This window comes from Dermacentor silvarum, chromosome 9 (genome assembly GCF_013339745.2).
Source record: "Dermacentor silvarum isolate Dsil-2018 chromosome 9, BIME_Dsil_1.4, whole genome shotgun sequence".
In the NCBI taxonomy this organism is placed as follows: domain Eukaryota; kingdom Metazoa; phylum Arthropoda; class Arachnida; order Ixodida; family Ixodidae; genus Dermacentor; species Dermacentor silvarum.
In genome coordinates, this window is record NC_051162.1 from 138,355,325 (window position 1) to 138,380,465 (window position 25,141).

General features: G+C 46.4%; 1 protein-coding gene across 1 annotated transcript; it reads right to left on the reverse strand.

The window, feature by feature from the left end:
- Nucleotides 1-4,182: 4,182 nt before the first annotated feature.
- Nucleotides 4,183-23,003, reverse strand: LOC125940188 (uncharacterized). Its single transcript, XM_049655995.1, has 5 exons — nt 22,846-23,003; nt 21,068-21,225; nt 14,450-14,523; nt 10,712-10,795; nt 4,183-4,320 (listed from the first exon to the last, which is right to left on the reverse strand). The coding sequence occupies exons 1-5, from the start codon at nt 22,957-22,959 to the stop codon at nt 4,190-4,192; spliced, it is 561 nt and encodes a 186-aa protein (XP_049511952.1). The 5' UTR covers nt 22,960-23,003; the 3' UTR covers nt 4,183-4,189.
- Between the last annotated feature and the right edge of the window lie 2,138 nt (nt 23,004-25,141).

The following is a 25,141-nucleotide window of genomic DNA, read 5'->3' on the forward strand; positions in this document are numbered from 1 at the left end:
GCCCCTCCCGTGGTCTCTAGAATTTGGCACTCTACTGTACATCCCAGGCACACTGGCGTCGTTGCCGTCACCACCGTGTCGACGTGCGACGTGTCACCACCATGTCGACACAACGGGCAAGACATTTCTCGTTAAGCCGAAGATTCCACTCTTTAGCGTTACCAATGGGTATCGTTCCCCGCCCATGCCACCAGGTCTACCGCTTCTGAACGATGTAGCCGAACGCTACGTATATCCTGGCATAGCCGAGCTAAGCTACTGCTAATTTTTTTATTCCGATAGTAATGATACGGACGCTCGAGGCACATTCTCGTTTTCATGATGTCTCGCTATCAACGCGCATGCGCGGCCAGCGCGCGGAGCGTTACAGGGTGTTCAGAGGCGCGAATTGCGTTTGACTGCAAAAAATAAAAAATGGAAAACAAGAAGAAGAAATTCACCAGCCCTTCCCCTGTCGAGAAAATGGGGGTAAACGAAGCTTGTCGTGCGTGTATCTGACCTTCGTCAGGGTAACGTAAAGTTCACAACATGTCACGGTTATAAAACATTAAAAAAAATGTCACAAAAAGCAATGAATATAGCATGTCATACGAAGTAAGGTGAGCGGCCTTGGTAGGAAAGTAGAGCTGATTAAGCACGCAGGTGTGCTGCGGCGTAACCGGAAGAGAACTCGATGACCACGAGAAGGCGCGTGTGAAACGGATGAGAAGCGCTTACAGCGCGTGCGAAGGGACACAAGTGCTGCACTGCCGATAGCATTGCAAGCGTGCGTTGGAACCCGAATTACTAACTGAATGAACAAGCGTGGTGTGAGCGCGCACGGAACAGATCACACTGAATGACTGCAGAACGACTGTCAAAACTCTGGCAGCGCAACGTACCTTCGCCCGCGCATACGTGCGGTCTATCAACGGAAACTGAGCGGCATAAAGGTCAGAGCCGTGTGGAGATAAGAGACGGTGTGGTCGAACGAACGACGAGCGCGGTTGTTGGAAGCGTAGAAGTGCGCCCGCCCCCTCCCCCCCATGCTCCCTCCGGCGCTGGCTTCCCGCTTCCTGGCTTGCGCGTGGGAGAGATAAGAGACTGTGCGGACGAGCGACGAGCGCGGTTGTTGGCAGAGAAGTGCCCCCCCTGCTCCCTCCGGCGCTGGCTTTCCGCTTCCTTGCTTGCGCGTGGGAGATTGAGTGCGTTCGCTCTCCGTGATAGCGCGCGTCCCCCCACGCTTCCGCTGGGGCATACGGCGCGCGGCGAAGATTTTATCTATACGGAACCTCACGGCGACGGCGACGGCGACGACGACGCCGACGGCAGAAATCCGGTTGAAGTGTCCATATAATTGCTATCGCAATAAAATTAAATGTATACATTGAGGGAAGGAAGCGTACAACGTAACGGAAGGAAAAGTTACACGACAGGGAAACAAAAGTAGAAGGAAAGGAAACGAAAATAGTAGGATGGCGAAGGGGAAGTAGTAGGTCAAGTACACACAAGACAACCTTTGCTTACCCCCCCCCCCCCCCATTTTCTTGGCAGTGGAAAAGCTAGTGATTTTCTTTCTTTCTTTCTCTCTTTCTTTCTCTTTATTTCTCTCTACCTCTCTTTTTCTATCTTTCTCTATCTCTTAATCTCTTTCTTTCTCTCTCCATTTATTTATTTGTTTCTTTATTTCTCTCTTTCCATATTTCACTCTGTCTTTCTTGACTTTCTTTCGCTCTTTCTTTCTTTCTCTCTCTTTTTCTTTATTTGTCCCTGGTATCAGCCGTTGGGCTTGCACCCTGAATGCAATATCAGGATCGGCTCACACGACAGGGGTATGGGCCATTGAGCTTGGACCCTTTCTGCACTATCGCCAGGATCGGCCCACTTTACAGCGTGACACCACCCTCACCACCACCGCCGACACTTCTGCACCTCGCTTAAAAAGGACTAAACGAAATGGACGCAACAGGACGCAGCGGCCATGTTTCGCTCAATCGGCTTGGTGGCGGTGTCAGGACTGTGTTCTGCCTTCCGCTGCTGACATGATCGTTGCGCGCATGCACACTATAGTAAGCACACCAGTGTTTCTGCTGAGGTGCTGTGTGTATGCTTTGCTCTGAGCGGAACGGACGCAAATGATACGGTGACGTCATATAATATTTCACTGGGCGCTGACTAACGCAGATGGTTTTCGGTCGGTTTCATCTCGCGCACCATTGATGATAGTGATTTAATGGCACCCCCTTTGAAACGGGGTGGTGACAAATAGTCACCTAGCCTGCTTGATTCTGAGGTACGACGCCTGCCACGCCCCCTGACGCTGCTCCTCGTCACGCCAGCGTTGTTGCTTCTGCCCAGCAGCAATTTCCATGCGTGCTGCGTTGCCCCAACTTTTCGCACACGCATATGATTAGAACACCGCCCGAGGAGAACGCGCAATCTTGCTATCGCTATGAATGCTTCGCCTTTCGGGCAACACTGCCATTGTCTTTTCCTTTGGTTAAATTTATCTCCAACTGAAGTACGGTTTCAACTGCTCGGACACTGTATTTTATTGCGATAGCAATTATATGGACACTCCAAAGCAGATTTCTGCCGTGGGCGTCGCCGTCGCCATCGCCGTGAGGTTCCGTATGACGTCAAAGGCGATGAAATTGTCGCCGCGCGCCCAACGCTGCATGTGCGAGTGAAAGGTCGCGAAGGACGCGCGATTTCACGCGGCGTGAACGCACGGCGGAGAACAAACGCGCGTTCTGCGCCGTGCTCCCTTAAGGGCTGCAGAATTAAGCGTCTCTGTCCTCCTTTACAATCGCCATATATGTAGAGCAAACGCGACTTCTTCCGACACGCGAGAGGCCGTGAGGGGGGGGGGGGATGGGGGCGAGGGAGGCGACGTTTAGCTGCGGCACAAAATGCCTATTTATATAAAAACGTTGTGAGGCGAGAAGGTGGTAAAGACTTCCGACGCTGCTCGACGCTCGACGAGTGTCCCGTTCTCATCTCGTCGAAAACCTCCGAGCCGCCCCCAGAAGCTCCGGCAACAGTCACCAACGCCACGCGCGTTTTGTGCGAACGCGGGCAAACGCCGACGGCGTCGACAACAGTTCTGTGTGTTGCCGGTGCTGCTGCATGTCCAAGTTTGTACAGCTGATAAAACTACTATCCTTACTCCGTATAGCTCACTACAAATTTGCTATCGCAATTGATGCTTCGCCTTTCGGTGAAACTGCGACAACTTTTTTTAATTTTGAGAGTGGATTTATGCTCGTAATGAAACCGCTTGAGCGTACGTTCTGAGGCTTGTAATTTTGGCAGTACAACTTTATTGCGGTGCCAATAACAAGCCAAGGTTAAAACCAGCAGTTGGCTCTTGCAGTGGTTCTAATACGTACAGCCCAAGCGCATTTCTGTCATCGTCGTCGCCGTGAGGTTCCGTGTAAAGTTCAAAGGCGATAAAATTGTCACCGCGTGCGGTATGCTTTATGTGCAAGTGAAAGCGCGCGAGGAACGCGCGCTCTGACGGAGAGCGAAAAGTACGACGGAGAGAAAACGCGGTGTCTTCCGTCGTGCGGAAGGCCATGGGGGGATGGGAGGGAAGGAGGGGAGGTGACGTTCAGCTGCGGCACCAAATGCGTATCTTGCGACCGGGCGCAAGCGAAACTGGCGACTCAATCTCCCACGCGAAAGGAGGAAAGCCGGGAGGCAGCGCGGGAGGGAGGGTGCGTGGCTTCTACTCTGCCACCAACTAAGTACTTGTACTTTGCGCGGCTGGGGGCTGTCGCGCGCACCGTATCCTGAAAACGATCTCCACACGGCTCTTACCTTTGTATGCGCTGTGCTTTCGCCGCTCAGTTTCCGTTGAAGCGATAGACCGCACGAACCTTCGGTCGCTGCTGATGCGCGCTAGCTCACGCCAGCGTTTTGACAGTGGTTGCCTGCGGTCATCGAGTGCGATCTATTCATGTTCGCTTGCGCGCCCTGACACCATGCTTGCTAATTCAGTTAGTAAGTGAGTCGCTTGCGCGCCCTGACACCATGCTTGCTAATTCAGTTAGTAAGCGAGTGTTTCCAAGTTTATTCAGCTGATAAAACTACCATCCTTACTCTGTATAGCTCTACTAATTTGCTATCGCTATTGATGCTTCGCCTTTTGGGCGAAACTTCGACTTTTTTTTTATTTAGGTATTCGTTAAGTCTTTTGAGTCACTTCCTAGGTGGGGCACGTCTCGTCGAAGATTTTATACTTGGGCGATGTGCCACAGTTTTGGTCGTAGATGAATTCGCAGCCGTCGGCAGGCAAATGAAGTGTGTCCGCCTTCCGCCAGAGGGTGCAGCCGTGGCCTGCGGAGGTTAAAAACAGCAGTTGGCTCTTTCAGTGGTTGTGATGCTAAATACACGAACTACATATGCGTACATTATTCTTTTCTTTTACCTGCAGCGCATCTTTAAAACACATCAGGCAATACAAATCACGATGATTTCGCGTTTCCATTTTAGACGTCCAGTGGTGTTGGGCGGGTTCGATTTCCGCAGCGCTGGCTGCGTTTTGGTGAGGGCGCAATGCACTAGTAATTGTGTAATTAATACGTATGATAGAATATTGTCGCGGCTCACTGGAGACAAGAGCGGAGAGCCGCACTTAATCGAGACAATTAGAACAAGCGCTCAGTTCAGGCTTCTTCTCTAGCGATGCGCTCGCACACTGGAGGTCGTCGTCTTTTGCGTCAGCGTGGTTGGGCACAGATAGGAAGGCGGCAGTATGTTATAAGGCCTAGGTAGTCATAGTCGATCCTGAACCCTTCAATAAGGTGTACTCCATAAATGCATTGTGCCATTAGGGGAAGTTATAAGCACAATTTAATCTTAGGGCATGTAGTACTGCGTTTAAGTCACCGGGCTCGTCCCCCGTTGCTTACTCAATTTTCGATAACGATCAGTAGAGAGCGCTCGCCCATTGAAGTCTTCGTGCAGGGCGTGTTCACCAAGGAGGTTGTATGCTTTAACGTCCGGAGTGGCAGTCCCAGCCGCCGCCTATGGGAGCGCGTGAAGCCGCCGGCAGCCATATTGCTAGTGGAAACAGAGCGCGGCTCAAGCATATGCGGCCGCTCTATACGCGCGGCGCTCCCTGCGTTCGTAGTTCCGCGATGAGCAATAAAAGTGAAACTCCTTGAAGAAGTATATCAGGCCACGCTTGTGTGTCGCTATTGTAAAATAAAAAAGTGTAGCAGGTTTTGAGAAAAGCTATCGGCGGGACGCGTCGCCGTCCCACTTCCTCGCTTGGTTAAATTATGAACGGTCTCTCCACGCAGACTACGCTTGTGTGATCTGAGTGCTTAATGAACCCTCACAACTGTTTACCCGCTAGTTGACGTGAGAGATTACCAGACTCCTTGAATAAACACTGAATACACTATTTGTCTGTCAATTTGACTAAATGGTGCCCCCCCCCCCCTTTTTTTTTTTCTTTCCTTATTGTGAGCGCTGTCAAATGGTTGTAGACATGTGGGGAAACTGAGCTGAATATTCTGAATATTCTGTATCTGCTGCAGGTAGTCCCAAAAAGGCATTCACACAACTGGAGGCCTTGCTTACATCGCAATATTATATTACCCTATTTTTACGAATATTACGCGAAATTTATTTCGAAACTCCTGGCCTCAGAACGTGCCTAGTGATGTATGCGGGCTCATAGCACAAAAGCAACGCTCCTTTCTTTTTTTTTTTTTCTTCTTTTTTTTTTTTTTGTAGCGATAGCTAAATTACGCCAGGTTTTCGCCTCTTCGCCGTCGCCGCACTTTGAGCCGCGGTCGCACTGTGACGTCACACCACGGCCCTCGATTCTCCATCAACTCGGCTCGTCTTGGTCGCCGCGCGTCCACCGCTTCTGCCGTTGGTTATATCCCTTTACAATTTGAAAGTACCGGTATTCTTAGAACTCTGCCGCCGCGCCGAAAACCCTCGCATGCCCTCCTCTCCCGCCTCTCGAACCGCCGCTTTTTTGAGCGATGATTGGCCCCTCGGGCCGTTGCCCGGGGAACGCGAGCGGAATGACGCTTTGCTTGTGTTTTCATTTTTCGTTTGCGCCATTAGAAGGCCGCCTCCCTCTGTTGCGAGTCAAGCTAGCGCTATCCAAACGCTAGCGCTCTTATGATAGCTAGCGTCATGTGAGGATGGAGTCAAAGAAATGCATTTTCACGCGAGCCTTGACTCACTACAGGTGATCTGCAAACAAGGGGAGGGATCTGAGGCTCTCGTTATGACATACACATGAAGGAAACCGTCAGTCGGCGAAACCAAGGCAAGCCTAGGGGACTGTTTTTTTTTTTTTTTTTGCTTTTTAAGTTGTGGTGCTAAATACTTCGAATTTCCTTGTCTAATCGTTCATAAAAGAAATAATTGATTAGAAAGTAGAAGAAAAAACAACCATGCGCCGCCGGTGGGATCCGACCCACGACCTCCGAATTTCGCGTCCGGTGCACTACCAACTGTGCTACGGCGACGGCTGTCCAATCTTCAACTTTTCTGGGTATTTATGTCTAGTGTAAACTAATCTCGAGAGTTGACGAGCACCCCTTATCTCCATAGCGGCAGACGTAGTAGGTCCTGTATAACTGCAGCTGTCACGTGGACTGTGATCGAACCTTTTAATCAATCATTTCTTTCATAAATTATTACACAATCAATTTCGAAGAATTTAACACCACAACTTTAAAAAAAAAAGTAGAAACACTCCCCTATGCTTGCCTTGGTTTCGCCGACTGCTGGTTTTCTTCACAGGTGATCTGAGTTATATCTACACTGAGATATATTTTGGAAAATATTTCGAGGTTCATGACCTCGGTAATTTAGAAAATGGTACAAATTATTTCCTTCCAGCTGTCAATCAAAAAATGACTACGTCCTTTGTGGCAAGGCTTTACAGCGCTAAATATTGTTTCGACAAGGGTATCTGAAGGCCTCCTAAAGTGCCATCGAGGGACTAGCCTAGATACTTCATCCAGAGAACGTAATATTTCCATAACTTAATCTAATTATCCGTTGGCGTGAGTAATCATCCAGACATTTCAAGTCAAACCCCTTGGCGAGGCCACTTCTCCAAATAGTCGGTAAAATTGTCTCTCCCTCGATATCACGAGAAAACTTTTATTGTCTTTCAAGCTGTTGTGTTTTGTTTATTCAACAAGTAATAAAGCAGCCGCATGGAAATAACTCCGAGGCACCAAGAAACTATACTGACTCCAAAACCACTCGGGAGCAGCTTCATAAACAACAGCATTTCTGCGAAAATCATGCACTAGATAAAATCGACATTTAGCTTAACGTAGGTGGGCTGAAAAATATGGAGGACTGTACAAATGTATAACGTAAATATTCTACCGTTAAAGCTGTGCGATATTAATACGACCGGTATTAAAATGATAGGGCCTATGTGGGCTATATTATTACGAAGTTATTGTTCATGGCGCAAGCGTTCGAACTTAACGCTTTTATTGCGCAAACGAGATGATGATTAAGGGGGCTCATGGTAGGGTCAATCACGTCCCACAACTTTTTCGCGTTTTTGTTTAATAGTGGAACGTAAAAAAAATGTCGCAGTTTTGCCCGAAAGACGAAGCATCAATTGCGATAGAAAATTAGCAGAGAGCTATTTGGAGTAGGGATAGTAGTTTTATCGGCTGCATAAACTTGGACACATTGGCTTACTAACTGAATTAACAATCGTGGTGGCATCGCGCACAAGCAAACATGAATAGATCACACTGAATGACTGCAGACAATGACTGTCAAAACGCTGGCAGCAAGCGCAGCCGCCGCAGCGGGCGAAAGTTCGTGCGGTCTATCGCTTCAACGGAAACTGAGCGGCAAATGCACAGCGCATACAAAGGTCAGAGCCGTGTCACGGGCGCTCGTCACGCCCTCTGTGTGACGTCACACAACGGGCTTTGATTCTCCGGCAACTCGCCTGGTCGCGCTCGCCGTGCGGCCACCGCTCCTGTCGTAGTTTGGACCTGGTTCTTCAGCGGAACTTTGATGAGTCTAACTACGCCATTGACAATGTCGCCACAAAAGCCCATTACTATACGGATCATAGAAGCGTATTCATTGGTGTGAAAAATACAGTTTTACGCGTCGGCTGACCGCAACATCTCTCCTTTTTAGTCTAGTGGAAAACCACTAAGTTTAATAACATGTCTAACTACAAGCGACGCCTAAGCGCAGCCGGGGGCCTGTAGCTATCGCTACTCGGCTAGATTTAACCAGAGCTAAACCACAGCCAATTTTTTATCCTCGCCTGCTCGCCATGCTGTGCCCTGCTCTCCATGCCCACTGCCACTTCGCCTCGAGCGAGAGTGGCGCGCTGTGAGTTGCCACTGCATTCTGCGCCGTTTTTCTTCGCCTGATTTATAACGCATTTAGTGGTTCGATGTACTAATCGCAACCGTTGAGTAAGACGATAGGCGCTGTTGTGCAGGCGCGCTAAGTGAGCGGTCCTCGAAGCCGCGGGCACTTCTGAAGTGATGTTTGTCCAATAATCTTGGTGGATGTTATAGACGACGACGCCGCTCTCGCTGACAGTGATAAACACGTCAGCACTCGCCCTTTCACTACATTTTGCGACGGCACTCCGCAGTAACGATGAGTAAAGCACTGCGGCTATCCGATTTTTAGCATTGTTTCCTGTTTCGCAATAATTCTTGTTTGCATAGTAATTTTTACTACTATATATTTCAATTTCTCAGAGAACGCAGGTCACCTCTTATTATTAGTTTACTTGCAAATACTTGCTTAGGTTAATTTACTTGCAAATACGGTTATTACTCTTTATTCTAGCAAACAACATTACGAGCTGGTTTACACCGTTAACACAAGCCGCCGGAAGCTATATGTGTTTAGCATCCTGAACAACTTGATATTCATATGCTGAAGCCAGAACTTGCACCACAAGCTTAACGGTGGAGATTCTCCTATATTTGATATGTGCTAAATAAATTTATGCCACTCGTCCATCCCATCCCTATGTAGTTATTGTTACATACGCGACAACTGAAACATTATCAGCCAGAAATGCTACAGACCAGACAATGTTTTCAATTTATACCCGTATAATGACTAAAATATCACAAGCGTCTATCACAAGTGCTGGTTCCGCAATAAAAGTTTATTCCTCCTCCTCCTCACAAGCGTCGCTGTGGTCTCATGGCTCCTTAAGTGAAGACAATAAAGACAAAAAGATCGGTGTCGCTGTTTTTTCCTCGCGTTGGCGTTTGGCTGCAACTGCTCGGGTGCTCTTTGCGCTGGACCTAACGTGACTGGGATTACTCGTCAATAAACATTTACAATGCATAATGTGAACTATTCAAGCTCAGTTCGTAACTGAGTTTGTTCGCTCATTAATTTTTAATTATTACAGTCTTGAAAGCAGTTTTCACGCTTTTTCTTTGCAATTCGCTCGTTTAGTTGTCTTAGTGATGTAGTGCACCCAAAACCTTACATAGCATTCTGAAATATTATTGTAATAGGGCTCACGCTCTTGTGGTCAAGCCCAGCTTTTATAACAGAATTTCTTGCTGCGTGAGTTGGTGCAAATTAACGAACAACAATCCTGCAGAAGACATCTTTACGAGAGAAGTGGTCAGATCGAGCACTGAACTTACAACTCCTCACTTGTACGTCCAGTGCTACTCCTTTCTGTAACGTGCGCGACGTGTGTCTGGTAAAGGTCGAGGCAACTACACGATGGCAGGAACGAGAAGCAATCGAGGGTTTATTGGCACGCTGTTATATAGGCAAACGCACGTGTACTATCAGTGCTGCCCTGATAAGGTAGCGCAGACAGCGCATGTCCGATGCACTTTCCACATTTTTTTTTTCTGTGCACGCACCTGTCTCACTGGTTTCCCTATTAAAACACAGGCGCAGCGTGGATCGTACACGGCACTAACCAAACGGAGTATGCCGTCGTACAAGCACGCCACACATGTATTCAAGAACACAAGACCACTGCAATAAGCCCGCGGCAAAATCCAATCTTCTTCTTATAATATGTAACCCATGGACGCTGCATAAAACCCACACGGAGCGGCGGGACAGCGAGTATATACAGGACGTAAATTTTTATTGACATACATGTACCTACGAGCACCTTCCCAACCGTTGCCAACTGAAGCGAACGTACGCACAACGTGCGGTGATCCTAGCAGACGACGAGAGCTCATGTTACCAGTGAAACGTTTCACCTGGTGTCATGTTTACGCGACTGGTGCAGCTATGACCTGCTGAGGTGTTGTAATGCTTTCGGAAAGCATTCCACAATCGACTAAACACTGTTGCAACAGCGAAAAACCAATAAGCACGACGAACATACTCTGCGCGCTGAAACGGCTGCTACGGTGGTTCGGGCTCTAGCAAGATGGCGGCGACTGGCCTTACTTTTGCAGAGCCACCTCCACTCCAGAAGCTTAAGTTTATAACTTCGTTGGTGGTCGCAACATTCCCGGAACTCGCCAGAGGGGTTGTGCAGCGCTCGTGCAGGTGGTGCCGTGCTGGTTCTACACGAGGAAGAACTGGTACATGCTGTATAGAATCGTCCTATAATTGTCGTATATATAAGTATAACTATATATAAGTACACGCCGTATAGAATTGGCCTCCACATTCTGTCGTCCGGCGCCGCCGCAGGCGGCGTGTGCCACCGTATGTGTGGATGCGCATGCAGCACGCAAGAACTTACCATTATCGACATAGGGATGACGCTTGATAGTGCAAAGGTCGCAATCTACGTAGAGCAAGTTGTACACTTCCACAGGGAGGCTAACTGGAATAAAGTCAAAGCAGAAGTTGTTATTTTATAACAATTCAGAGAGCTCTTGTCGCGTCTCGCAGTATCCTGTTATTGATTTTGTTAAGCAGTTCAATGCTCTGGTTATTGTGACATTATGTTAGAACGGCTTAACAACCATGCTGTGGGGTACACAGGGCATGACTTGATTTCTTGTATACAGATATTCCGACATGAATCAAGCACTGTAATTAAGTCAGAAAGTGAAGGCGTTGGCAGGGGCCCACACACACACACACACACACACACACACACACACACACACACACACACACACACACACACACACACACACACACACTATATATATATATATATATATATATATATATATATATATATATATAGTAAAGATGAAGAGATGCACTTGGGCTCGTGCGCTCGTACAGCGAGCGCTAGGGGAGCAAAGACGACGAGGAAATAATAGAACAGCTGGCCCAGGAGCGGGTGCTGTCGCTGTGTCTCCTTGATTCCTTTACAATGGCGTAATCTACGGCGAACCTGTCTTAAGGCGTTCCTGCCTTAAGCGTTTCCTCGCACGGTTTTCGGCGTGCCGGGTCCCTCCTGCCCAGGAACACCGTACACGCTTCCTCAGGTATGGAGTCCGCCACCCTACCATCGTCGCAAGCATCCACCGCATCATCCGGGGACGGCGTCCAAGCCAACTCGGTGGCTCTAGAGCAGGACTCTACCGGTGATCTCGTCCAAGCCATCGCCAAGTTGACACAACAGCTCTAGGTTATGACGAACACCTTCGCATCCGTCAGCGCTTACGCGGTTGCACCTCACACTGAGACAGCGCTTCGGCCCCTCCGTCTTGAACCGGTCCTGCCTGGGAACGCCGTCCGCGCTTCCCTTGGCGAGAATATCATCCCAGGAACTACTTCGACCAACCATCCACCAAGGTATGCCGTCGATGCTTCCTTGGTGGTATAACCGGCTGCCGCGACTACTACAACGACCGCGATGTCCATGGACACCGGCCCTGGTTCCTTGGGCAGCTGGGCAGGCAGCCTGGCGGAGATGAGGCGCTGCGACTTCCAGCAGCCGGCTTTCGTACACATACCGCTGTTTCGCGGTATTCAAGTTGACGTCATCCTTTAGGTTCACACTGTCAATGCATTGGGTGATTGTCATGCTTGGCCAGACCAAAAAATATGGCTGGTTGCAGCCCAACGACATTGTGGTGCCGCCAAGGCTTGGGACAACTAAGCCGGCGTCAAGCAGGGGTCCTGGCCTGAATGGAATGCAGCTCTGATAGCTGCTTTCGGCCCGCTTCCTTATGCCTGCGCGGCCCCTACATCCCCGAGCATCATCTGCGGCTTGTCGTCGTCGAAGATCGCGGCCGAGAACGAACGCTTCAGCAACAGCGGCAGCGAGTTGAGCCCTCAGCCGCCACCGCATGAGTCACAGCCCTCCGGTTTGAGCTCCATGTCGGCGTCCTGCACCATCCGTAGCGAACCCGGCAGCAAGGCCTCGAAGACAGTGGATACAGCTGCATCAGCAGCAGCGTCGGCACCAGAGGCATGGGGTGACGACGCGGGTGATGTGCAGTACTGCGACCCTTGGACACCGGCCCAGCCGCCGTGGCTCTGCGGCTGCTGAGGGCCGAAGAGCAGTGCAACAAAAGCCCCACTCCAGCACATGCCCCTCCTGCTGCAGGGAGGGCGCCGTACGCCGACGAGATGGCCCGCCAGTGGCACATCTGCGAGACGGCGTTCGACTTGCGTGTCAAGCAGCGAGTTCCGGACCAGGGCTTGGACCGAATGACCCAGAGCCTGTGCTACTCCTCCCTGGGCTGTAGCAGCGATCAGCGTGCAGGCGTCCTCCACCCGATGCCGCCGTCGGCATCGTATTTGGGAGCGTCAATTATACCCGGACGCAATGTAGGCATCAAAAGACAGCCCTCACTGCAGGGTGCCTGTTACCTGAAGCCACCACCGCATCAGGAGAGATGTAGCAGCACTTCGGCATCTTCTAGTGCTCAGCAGCAACCAGTACTATAGGGACCGAGGTTAGGTCCACTATAACAATGCGTGAGTCGGCGAGCGAAAGAACAAGGGACCGTTTACGACAATGCAGGAGCAGAAGAAACTATACGTATTTTCTTCTTCTATTTTACCCCTGCTGCTCCTATCGGTGATCCACGCAGGTGTCAAGGTGCACGCTTCAGAGTCAGTGCGGTGCCCAAGGCATGGTGGCCACCGGAACGGAGGGGAGCCGATGGCCCTGGCACCCGTGCTGCTCAATAGGTTTCGGTCTACACTCTCAGATAATGTGTCGTCATCCTCTTCTTCCGACAACAGTCCCGGCAGACCTGACAAGAAGCGAGGCCGGCATGGTCCGCTACAGCCAGTTGCTACTAATTCCAGTCATGTGGCAAGCACGACAACGCCACTTCAGTATGGCTCAGACTGTGCCCTCCAGTCATTCAGAGCATCACCATCCGTGGACAGCCTCTCCAACAGTTCCTGTTACAGGCCTCGAAAACGTGAGGGGAAGCGGGGAAGACTGGCAGCAGTCGCACCACCCATGGTAATAAACGGTAGACTCTTTAGGGAATCTCCTCAACTTTGGGTGAAATTTACAATGCTGAGCGGCGGGATAATCATCAGCAAGACCTCTGACCAGCGCGCAACAGCCAGTGCCGCCCGCCAGAGAAGCTAGTTGCGCGCTGGACGGCTCACAACGACGACTTCACACGCTCAACAAGTTCCCTGCTTGTTAAGTGGCGTGTTTCCAAGCCATGTCGGAAACTTGCAGCGTGGCCGAATGTAAAGATGAAGATATATATGCACTGGAGCTCGGGCGCTCGGACAGTGAGCGCTAGGGGCGAGCAGATGACGAGGAGGTAATGGAACGGCTGGCTCAGGAATGGTTGCGGTCTCTGTGTGTCCTTGATTCCTTTACAATATATATATATATATATATATATATATATATATATATATATATATACATATACGATGGAAGTATTTCTTCTGATCCGGAGTGTAATAAGTTATAAGAAGTGCAGGCGCACGTAGAAAAACAAGAACATTTCAATTTCGACGTTTCGGCTGGGGTCCGGCCTTCATCAAGGGTGCAATTTCAAGAACACAGAGCTCAATTTATACATTTTTCTGTAACAAAAAAAAAAAAAAAGAAGAAGAAAGGTACCTGGTCTATGGGCGCAGGCACGTGTACATTTAGTGACGTCATGAATACCAACACGTACGTTGACTCATGTCAAACTCAACGGAAACAGGAAAGAGCGAGACATCAACGTGACTACAAACTTGCGCGTGGATACAGTGTCGGGAACAAAAAAAAGAGAGAGAGTAGTACCTGATTTATCACCACAAGTACGTGTAGATTTAGTGACGTCATGCATACGAACACGTACATTGACTCATGTCAAACTCAACGGATATAGAAGAGAGAGAGAGACATCAACGTGTCTACAAACTTGCGCGTGCATACAGTGTGGGGAACAAAAAAAAACAGAGAGAGTCGGTACCCGATTTATGACCACAGGCACGTGTGCAATTAATAATGCCATGCATGTGTGTGTGTGTGAGAGAGAGATACGTTAATTATGGTCTTAGTTTTATGAGAGTTCATGCAAAACAAGCTAAACTGCACACTCACGGTTGTCCGGGCGAAAAATGGCAATGTTTTTAGCTGTGTAGCACGGTGAAGAAGAGAGATAACCTTGACCGTTCCTGCAATGTGACCACACCCGTAGAGTGAGATAAATTTCTACGTACGCTTTGCACATGACAAGTCGTTTTCGGCCAGTCAAACACTCGTCGTATCTATCACCGCCCGCGCCTTTTTGATATTAACGTGCCCCATCTTCGGTAGGCATATCTCTACTTGACCTATTACGCAACTTGCTTATGCCTAAAATCTAGTGCTAGCTCATCTGGTTGGTTATAGTCATGGCACAGTTTTGCTGAACCGTAGAAGTTCAGCAGAACTATAAAAGACGTTTCGGCTTCCACACTGGGACCTTCTTCAGAATGATGACAGTTAAGTTTGCAGCCTTAAAAAATCTCGATAGGACTCCGTCACTGCGATTCAAGATCTGCGCAATCGTTTGAATGCGCAGAAATTCGAGATGAAGATGAGCCATTCGATTGCACTCAGTGCCAATAATGCATTGAGGGCATTAAAAAAAACAATGGTGTTTCTTTTATAATAACGAAGAACGCATTGCAATGAACGCCATTTTCTTTAATATATCGACCACTCTTTCAGCGTCGTATGGTTTTCTCCGCATATAACTTTCATGGTGGAAGTTTCATGACTGAGGAAGAGGAAAATGGTTCTTCACCTTTTATCAAACAATTAGTAATGCGCAAGGGAGCTAATTTGTCCTTTACCTCATCGCTAAGAAGCCGACATCCATTTCAAAACTAGGACAAGAAAGATGGATGGACAAATACTCTGTTTTCAGTGTATAAAGGAAGCCAGCACTCTTTCCCTCATGTTTTATTGAATAGGCTGTTTTTACACAACTCTGTTTAAGGATTCTGCATTGTCCATATCTGATGCATATAGGTGTTGGCAGTGAGGCTGGAGGTGACAAACATAATGGCGGCACGATTTTTTGAATTTGTTTAGAACACTGAAGATGTTTGTAGAACTTGTTGAAGCAACATCAAAGGGAAATGGCGTGTCTCCGTTAAAATACAAGTTTGCTTCATAAATTGGGAAAAATGAGAAACGCTTCAATGTGCATCACCAAAAGTGCACGGGTCCACAAGTTTGCGTAGTAAAAAGGTCGAATATTTTGAGCCTGAGAACATCCGCTGTAATTTAGGAAGGCATCCAGTACGCATGAGTGTGAATGTTCTGCTCTTGTTATATGAAGATGATATGTTTAGGCTACAAGGTATTCGACCCTTGTCAAATTTTTACAGCATTCCACAATTTTGTGTGGCCACGTGCACTGACTGCTGCTTTGTTCAGTGTCCTATTTTTCACGTAAGCTGCTCCTCGAGTATAAGAAGTGGCGCGATAGGCTCAAAATAATTTGACCCCTTGGGTCTTTTCAACGTGCTCCGAAAGGCCAGTACAAAAGCGTTATTTTTTCGGCGTTTCCTTTCCCATATAGCATCGCCGAGTATAAGCAGAGTATTGAACAAACACACAGAAAAAAATTTCTGGTGTTTAACGTGTCATAACCACGATGTGATTATGAGGCACTCTGTAGGGGGGGGGGGGGGGGGACTCTGGCTTAAATTTGACCCCCTCGAGTTCTTTAACGTGTACATAGTGCACGGGCGTTTTTGCATTTCGCCCCCATCGAAATGCGGCCACCGCGGCCGGGATTTGATCCCGCACCCTCGCGTTTATTAGAGAAACACCAAAGCCACTACGCCACCACGGCCAGTGTGCTCAGCTGCGAGGCACGACACCGTGACTAGAATGGAGCATTCATCATTGGTGTTCTTTCAGGCTGTCATGCTGCTCGGCGTTGCTGTACCCGCGCCCGTCAAGAACATGCTTCCCTGCGGGCCAGTGACGGGGGCAGCACCTCCCCATCTCTGGACGCCACCGCCAATTTTGGACCCGGAGCGGCTAACCGGCTGGCAACATCTACATGATACCGGGAATGGCATCGCTATCTGTAAGCTGCTGCCCACCGACTGCGTGCTGGGGCACGACACCGCGACTAGAATGGAGCATTCACCATTGGTGTTCTTTCAGGTTAATTACCTCAAACGCTGTTTTTGCCTAAAAACTTCGAATCGCTGCCTGTCTGCGGTGTCGTGCCCCTGCAACTTGTTAGACATGCTAGCAAGTGGAAAAAATTATGTTCTCAGACACTTGTTATTGATGCTTTCCGGTGATATTGAATCCAACCCTGGTCCCGATAATGATGCTGTTTTGGCTACTGTATTAGCAACCGTCCAGAGAATTGAATCCGGACAAGTAGACATTCGCAGCGAGCTTCAGGTTATGAATCAGTGGAGGGCGTCAGTCGACGTTGAACTGAAGCAATTGTCAGCCAGGATTCGGGCCATTGAAGTGGATATAGTTAACGTAAAAAGCGCCCATGCCTCTGCAGTCCCATCAACGTCCGTGCCTGACAGCGTCGCACTACAGCTAAAACAGGCAACGCTGATCCAATTTATTTATTTTTTGGCATCCCTGATGACCTTGCAGAGACATGGTCGACTTCCGAGAAAAATGTGATCGATTTGTGTTCCGAACATCCGGGTATTACGATTGTTTTATCCCAGATAGAACGCGCGCACCGCCTTGGACGACATCAGCCAGATAAAATTAGGCCTATCATTGTTAAGTTCATGCACTTCAAAGATAAAGATAAGGTTATCGGTTTAGGTAAAAAATTTAAGGACACTGACTATGTTGTTCGGGAGGACTTTTCGCTCCAGACGCGTATCGCCAGGAAAAAGTTGCATGAGTACGGCAAAGCTTTAAATGTACCTTTCAAGCCTAATGTTGATAGACTGCGCGTGGGCGGCACCTATTATGTGTATGATCCTGCGTCAGACGCTCTTATGAAATCACCAAGATAGCTAAACGGTAGGCCGACTTCGCGCACTACTCACAACTCCTGTCAAGCTTACACCAGGCAGTCTCTGTCACCTCTTTCTTTATCTGTTTCATTTACAAACATTAGAAGCTTGCTTCCGAAACGCGACCAACTTTGTTCTTTCCTTGATGATAGTAACTCTGATATTGTTGTCCTAACAGAAACTTGGCTTAACCCCGAAATTAATAATACTGAAATATTTCCTGATAACAACTCTTACAATGTTTATCGACATGATCGTAGAACTAAAAGGGGAGGAGGCGTCCTGCTAGGTATAAAAAAAAGTTTTCTTCCTTTCTAATCGATTAGAAATCCGATCTTGAATTTGTTTGGTGCGCATGCTCATCCTCATTGACTAAGGTACTTATAGGTGTGTGTTATCGGCCACCTGATTTTCGCCAGTCCTTTGTTAATGAACTTCGCAATAGTATAGCCACAGCTGTGGAGCTATTTCCTTCATATTACATGTACATTTTTGGAGATTTTAATTATCCCCTAATTGATTGGTCTTCCTTGTTTTCTTCCTGTCGTAAATCTATAGATTTCATTAACTTAGCTTTAGATTTCAATTTATTTCAGGTCATTAACGATTCCACTCGCGGTCAAAATGACTTAGTTCTTACCTCTGCTCCTGATACAGTCGGACAGATTCTCACCCTCGATGGATTCAGTGATCATAAATTACTACAAATACCTTTTCACATACCACTTGATAATGTCAGCTTTACAACCAACAAAATGAGAGATTACAATAAAGGCAACTATAAAGATATTAATTCCGATCTTGAAATGTTCTTCCGCCAAGAATTTATGCCCTCTTTCTCTGTACGTCCCGTTGATGAAAATTGGACTCTTTTCAAAGGCAAAATATCTTCGCTTGTTGACAAGTATGTCCCATTAACAACCATATCTAATAGCAGGACTAACCAATGGTTTAACAAGTCCCTTCGTAGGTTAAGAAATAGGAAAAAAAAAACGCTTATACCAGAAAGCCAAGCAAAACCCGACAGCCTGGGTTGAGTACAAAAACTTTTTTAAAAGCCTACTGCTCTGCTATCTCAACTGCCAAAGATAAATATTACAACCATGATCTACCCTCACTCCTCAAGTCAGATCCAAAAGGGTGTTGGAAAGCAATTTCACCGGACAATGGCTCAACTGGCATTTCCCTGCACGGAGCCAACAATGTACGTACCTTTAGCTGACCACGAGTGCCCTGTCGCTTTTAACAACTTTTTTTCATAAGTGTTTACTACGGAGGATCAGTCCACTGTAACCCTTATCCCTGATCGCGACATACCCTTACATGGACCTACTAACATCTCCGTCGAAGGTATTTCTCGTCTAATTACGAACCTTAAGTTATCTACATCTGCCGGTATTGATAACATTAGCTCCAAAATACTAAAAAAACACTGTCTCCGTTTCGAGCCAAATATTATTATCGACCGGATAACAATCATTATCATCCGGTCGCCTTCCTTCTGATTAGAAAATTGCTAAGGTAATGCCTGTATTTAGAGGCGGGAGATAGAAATTCGTCTGCTAACTACCGTCCTATCTCCTGAACTTGCATCTCTTGTAAATTACTTGAGCCCATCATCGCCTCTCATGTCAATAGCCACCTCGAGTCCAACAATTTCTTTTTTACTAACTAACATGGCTTCAGGAAAGGGTTTTCATGCGATTCACACCTATTTGAACTTACAACCGACCTACATTTTAGCATGAATAACAACAAACAATCCGATTGTATTTTCCTTGATTACTCAAAAGCCTTCGGCCGTGTCGCTCATTGTCGTCTAATCTCGAAATTATCTTCACTCCGGCCAGATTCGCTAACTATTTTTTGGCTACGGAATTTTTGTCACTTCGCCAGCAGTTCACAGTTGTTAACAATTCGTATTCACCAGCTTGCTATGTCACTTCTGGTGTTCCACAAGGCAGCGTTTTAGGACCCTTACTATTTTTAATATACATCAACGACCTGCCTACTAGCATATCTTCTTCCATCCGTCTTTTTGCTGACGATTGCATAATTTACCGTACCATTAGCTCTATCGACGACCACATTGCACTTCAAAATGACCTCAAAACTGTTTCCGATTGGTAAAATGCATCTTAACGAATATAAATGCAACGTTATCTCCTTTAGCCGTAAGCATGTTAATTCTAAGTTGACCTACTATCTAAACCACTCTCAGGTCTCGGAATCATCTTCATATAAATATCTCGGAGTTCATCTTGCTCCAAACCTGTCCTGGCCATCCCACGTCACCGCTATTTGCGCCAAAGCCTCACGAACTTTGGGGTATTTACGAAGAAACTTAAAAACGTCCCAACCAGGATACGGAAGCTTGCATATGCAACATTTGTCCGGCCTCAACAAGAATTTGCAAGCCCTGTGTGGTCGCCTCATCAAAAATATCTAATCAATATGCTAGAAGCCGTACAAAACAGAGCAGCACGTTTTATTTCTTGCTGTTATAACCGTTCTCATAGCGTAACTGAAATCAAACAGAATCATGACATCATTTCACTTGAGACTCGTCGTTGCATCGCCCTTCTTTGTTTGTTTATCACAAATACATTTATCGTAATAGGCTGTCTCCACTACCTCTCGAAAGGCCTTCGCGTATTTTCGGTCACAATTTAGCCTTCAACAGCTCTGCGCTTCCACGTGCAATTTCTCTGTGGAACGAATTGCCCGGTAATATCACTTCCTTAACAAACCATGATTCTTTATGCAACCATGTCAGCAGTCATCTTACATTTGCGCCCTTTTAATCTGGTCAAAGTCAAAGTCAAAGTCAAATTTATTTCAGCATTTCTTTTGCACAAGAACAGAAGAATGCTAGGACAAGCACAAAAAGCTGCTAAGCTGCAGCTTGACTGGGTGCTTTCCCCATTACTTGGCAGAAACAAGAGACAGAAAAATACGTTTGAGTGAAAAAAAAAGAAACGTTTACAGATCTCAAAGGTCACGTAAAAAAGAAGAAAACAAAACACAAAGCACATCATGTAAAATACTCTAAAATCTGCAGCCACTGCTCTGTTATAGTATGCCACTGTATAATATAAAATGAACAGTAGCCTACAGAACAGCAGCCTTCACAAAACGCAAAGCACATGACGTAAAATAATTAGAAACCTCATTACAGAAGCAATAACAATGAGTGTCTACAAGGATACTTAAAAAAAGATAAAAAATTAAAAAAGCACAGCATAAATATTTCAAATCAGTGTAATAGTCTAATCATACAAAATCAATCACCGACTTTATGCTTTTCACTATTGCATTCTGGTTTGTACTGCGCATCAGTTACATCTTGAAAGTATGCTGTATCCCTTGTGTCTGCATTCATTGTATTAGAAATGTATAAGTGCCACTTGCCACACAATATGTCTACTAGCTCTTATAGTTCTTTTTCCGTTTATGCCCTCCTTACGCCATGCTCCTACGGGGGCCTGTAAGGTCTTTGTAAATAAATAAAAACACAAATCTATGCTCAGTAAAGGGGCATGGCTGCCGACACACAACGGCGGTAGCATGTCAGTTGGTTTTTCCGCAATGACTCTTGTGAAATAGAACAATAGGTGATTATTTTCTCGCATTGTTTACGGAGGAAAAGCTCGTGCCATTGCACGATAATTTTCGCTAAGAAGGCGTCAGGCAAAGAAGATGCAATGGTTCTTACACCATCCCTTCCTCGCCATACATGAACACAATAGACGTGCTGAAGTTCTCATAGGTTCCAGTGACGCGGTACCGGACGCACTTGGCTGATCCGCCAAAATCTGGGTCGGCATAATAATTCCGGTACATAAGGTACCACAATCCAGGGTCAGGGTAGCACTGCGAACAGAAAAATCGTGAACAACCAAAACAGTCTAGAGTAGTGTACTTTATATATACAGACTGTTCATTACCTTAGGTTTTATTGCTCCATCTATGTTTTTTTCTTCCTATTTTCTACATGTACGCTTGACGCTGGCGCCATTTCAGAGTTTACCTAAAGCGCTCAACGGCCCCATAGACTTGTTTAAATGCAATTCATGGACTTATTGAGCATATATTTTATCCTATATAATCACCGTCACGTAACAAATGCATATTTCTTCACATTGTGAATGAGAATCGGCTCTGAAAAAAAGGAACAATTCCAAGGGCAGAAACATGACATTTTGGCAAAAAAAAAGGAAACATCCATGCGTACACCTCATAGAACGCCATCATCAGGCTTTGCGGGGGCAATCATTCCCTATTTTAGATTCTTTCTCCCCGACCTACACGGGATTTCTTTGTGAACAATTGAACATTCTCCCTTTTGTGCTCTCCACCCTCTTTTCTGCTTAGGCACTGCCTGAGAGTAGTTTTTACCTTCGAGAAAACTCCGTTTTCGCTATTCAAATGCATGCGAAACGCTAAAGGCTGACAAGACAACCGCTAGAAATTTTCAGCGAAATGCGTTACACTTGAGAGATGAACTTAAAGTTATCTTTCGACTGCTACAACCAGGATGTTCATTTATAGCCACACGGGTTTACAGGTCAAGAGAATTGATTAAATTGTTTGCTGGGTTATTTGTAGAGTCATATTATCAAATTATTCGTGTATTTCCGAGGGATGCGCAATTAATCAATTTTTTTTTCACTTTAAATCTACCAAGTGTTGAAGTTGACAGAGTTGTGATATAGGCTTTATTGATAATTTATTGGCAAGAAAGCAATACTGAACTAAATTAAAAATCTGCTTTCAACAGTCGGCAGGTTTTAATTGTCTCTTTGAAACGCAACATTATCAAGAACATTGGTTCAGTAAATGCCAAGCGAAACAGAACCTATGTTGCCATGTATTTAGATAGGAGGTTTCTAGTTAATTAAAGCTTCATCTTGATATTGTCGAAACTTTTGCGTGACCGCTCGCTCAAAATTTTACGGGGAGGGCTAAATTTTGTTTTTAGGAAACTTCTTTGACATTACCGCACATGTACTATGAACGTGTAGCCAAGAGGTCTCATGGCCTACACCAATCTCTGGGCGCGCTTTAAACCGCCGCACTAGGTCTCTATTGCTCAAGTTACGCATATGATGCGTTAATGTTGCGAATCACCTTCACCGACAAGGACAAGCGCCGAGCCCTTTCTGCCCCGTTTGCGGAGACTCCAGCGCAACCACGGAGGACTTGCTTTTAGTATGCCCAGCTTTCCATGGTGTTCTGTCTGTAATGCTGAAAAGAAACTCGAACTGCACTTAATAATTAATGGTATCCGAAAGCTCATGCATCAACAAGATAAGAGGCTCACAAAGATATTTCATAATTCTTCTGAACCAGGGCACTTAATACTCCCTAATGCTTATACTCGGCGTTCGCCGCGGTGTGCCTTCCTTGACTTTTTTCCTCTTTGTGGGGCATATATATATATATATATATATATATATAGTATATGTTCACATGGTAATAATAATTGCTTACCCTGCTGCCATCCTGGTATTTTTGCAGGTCACACCTCAGTTCGGGAAGTGGGGAATTAGACCCTAACGCAAGCGCGAGCCCCACGAATGCCAAAACCCAGAATTCCACAAGCATATTGTTTTTCTCAGATACCCCGGTGTAGCTGTACAGCACTGTAATTCAACCTATAGCCTTTAAAAGATAGTGGGGTGGATACCGCTTTATATGTGTACTGTCTCAGGTCGATAGTCTGACAGCAGGCTCAAGCGTACATCCGGTGTATGTGCAGAATATATATGTGCATTTTGATGCTATATTTGTTGCTTGTCGTGTGAGAGAGTGCCCCATTTTGGCCATTTAACAGCATGCCAGCTTGCAATGAGGTTAACGAATGATGACACAGCTTTACAGCTCTACGGCTTCAGCGACTATGTGCAACACCTGTCTTTTCTAGATCGAGATATCTGCAGCGCTGGAGATAGGGGCTATGGCCCTCTGCTGCTCAGCTCGAGGTCGTGGGCTCAATTCCCGCCAACGGCTGCCCCATTTCAATGGGGCGAGATGCAAAAAAAAAAAAAAAAACAGCGCTCATGTGCTTAGGTGCTCGTTACAGAAGCCCCTACGTGGTGAAAGTTTACCCGGGGCTACGTACAACGGCCTCTTTCAAAACCACGGTGTTGCTTTAGAACGTTAGGCCCCATGAATCAATTTTTAAATGAGCAAACTGGGGAATATGGGAGAAAATGGGGCCCGGCTTTTGTTAGTCATATTCATGTCAAGCCAACAGATAATGCATTAGGCCAAGAAAAGCACAGGGGAAATTATTTTGAAATTAATTTGGAGGAGCGCAAAACGACGGAAGAAGAAAAATCAACACAAGGGCGCAGACTGACAACCATTTTTTAAGAACATTTATGCTAAAGAACGATTCGCAAATAGTTAAAATCAGTTCACTGCGACGCCCAATGGTGAACTCACCGAGCAACCTGAGCGAACAGCCAGGTCACACGATCAGACGATCAAACTGTTCAGATAATTGAAATATTTGTCAATTACACTTAGCGATGGCACGCTTACACAAGGAAGGCCCCTTCTATGCATCGCGTACGCTTCTACAATTTCCGGCGTTCTTTATTGTTTGTGTCACCTCGGGATTCGACACTTATCAAATGCCGGCGTACAACCGCATGACGCTAATGAATCATCGGGTTCCTATCCCGTCTCCTGTCGAGAGAACTAGCATGTTCTCAGAGGCGTTTAGCACACCTCCAAATAAGTTTCGAAATGCACCAAGAAGCTCAGTATTCAAGGCTTCTGGAAATAATTTGTTCTTTTATTAGAAATGTATAAGTGATGGGCGGCAGATATTCAGCACAAACGCTCCCAGGGTCAAATATTGATCACAAATGCGCAAGAATGTGGACCATGGGCCCACACTCCTGGCCATCTAGCCAGATGCAGAAAGTATAAGTGTACCTTCTCCTGATTCAAGCCGATCCATAATATTACCCTTGCCTAACGTTGCATTTGCACTGCGGATAAAGAACGAAATGCAATTAAGAAGATAGAGAGAACAAATATTTAAAGCTATTACTGTACACAAGCTGTTCGCGTATTTGCGTAATCGATTAAAATATACTCAATGACTGGGTGTAACTGCGAAACTAGTTTGCTGGCATTGCTGGCGTTGACGTGTTGTGGGCTGTATCGGCAAAGCGATCGAAAATATCTCTACCACTAATCCGTGTAAGTGGGGTCGGAGAACAGCCTCGATTCACAATTCTAAATTTGAGAAGCTGGCACTGATTCCTTTGCACCATGCACACGTGACACTATCGGCGCTTCTCTCGCACACGTTGCGCACTTCATAAATACACAGGGATGTCTCTATTGCAATTTACTTTAAATCCTTTGCTGGACAGCCGGACATATTGGTCCCACTTTCTCAGGTAACTTCATTGTGTCGTGGCGGTATATATAACAACCATTATTTAACTCTCCGCCGTTAGTGTTTTTCTGTGCCCCTTTAGATCATATGTTTATATTTACTTCCACATCAAGCAACAAGAAACACAATACTGCCTCTTTCGTTTACACCATGTTTTCTTATTTATTTGGTCTTTCTTCGAGAAAGCAATAATATAACTGAACGCTATTTTGAAGAGCTCCAGCTTCATCCGCCTCACATATTTGTCCATTTAAAATGATTGTAGACATGTTCTCCTGATAACTGCGTGCTTTTAAGGCGAAAACCTTAGGTATCTAAGTAGGCGGTGCCCTTGGCGAAACTGCGCCGTAACGAAAAATGGAAGACGCC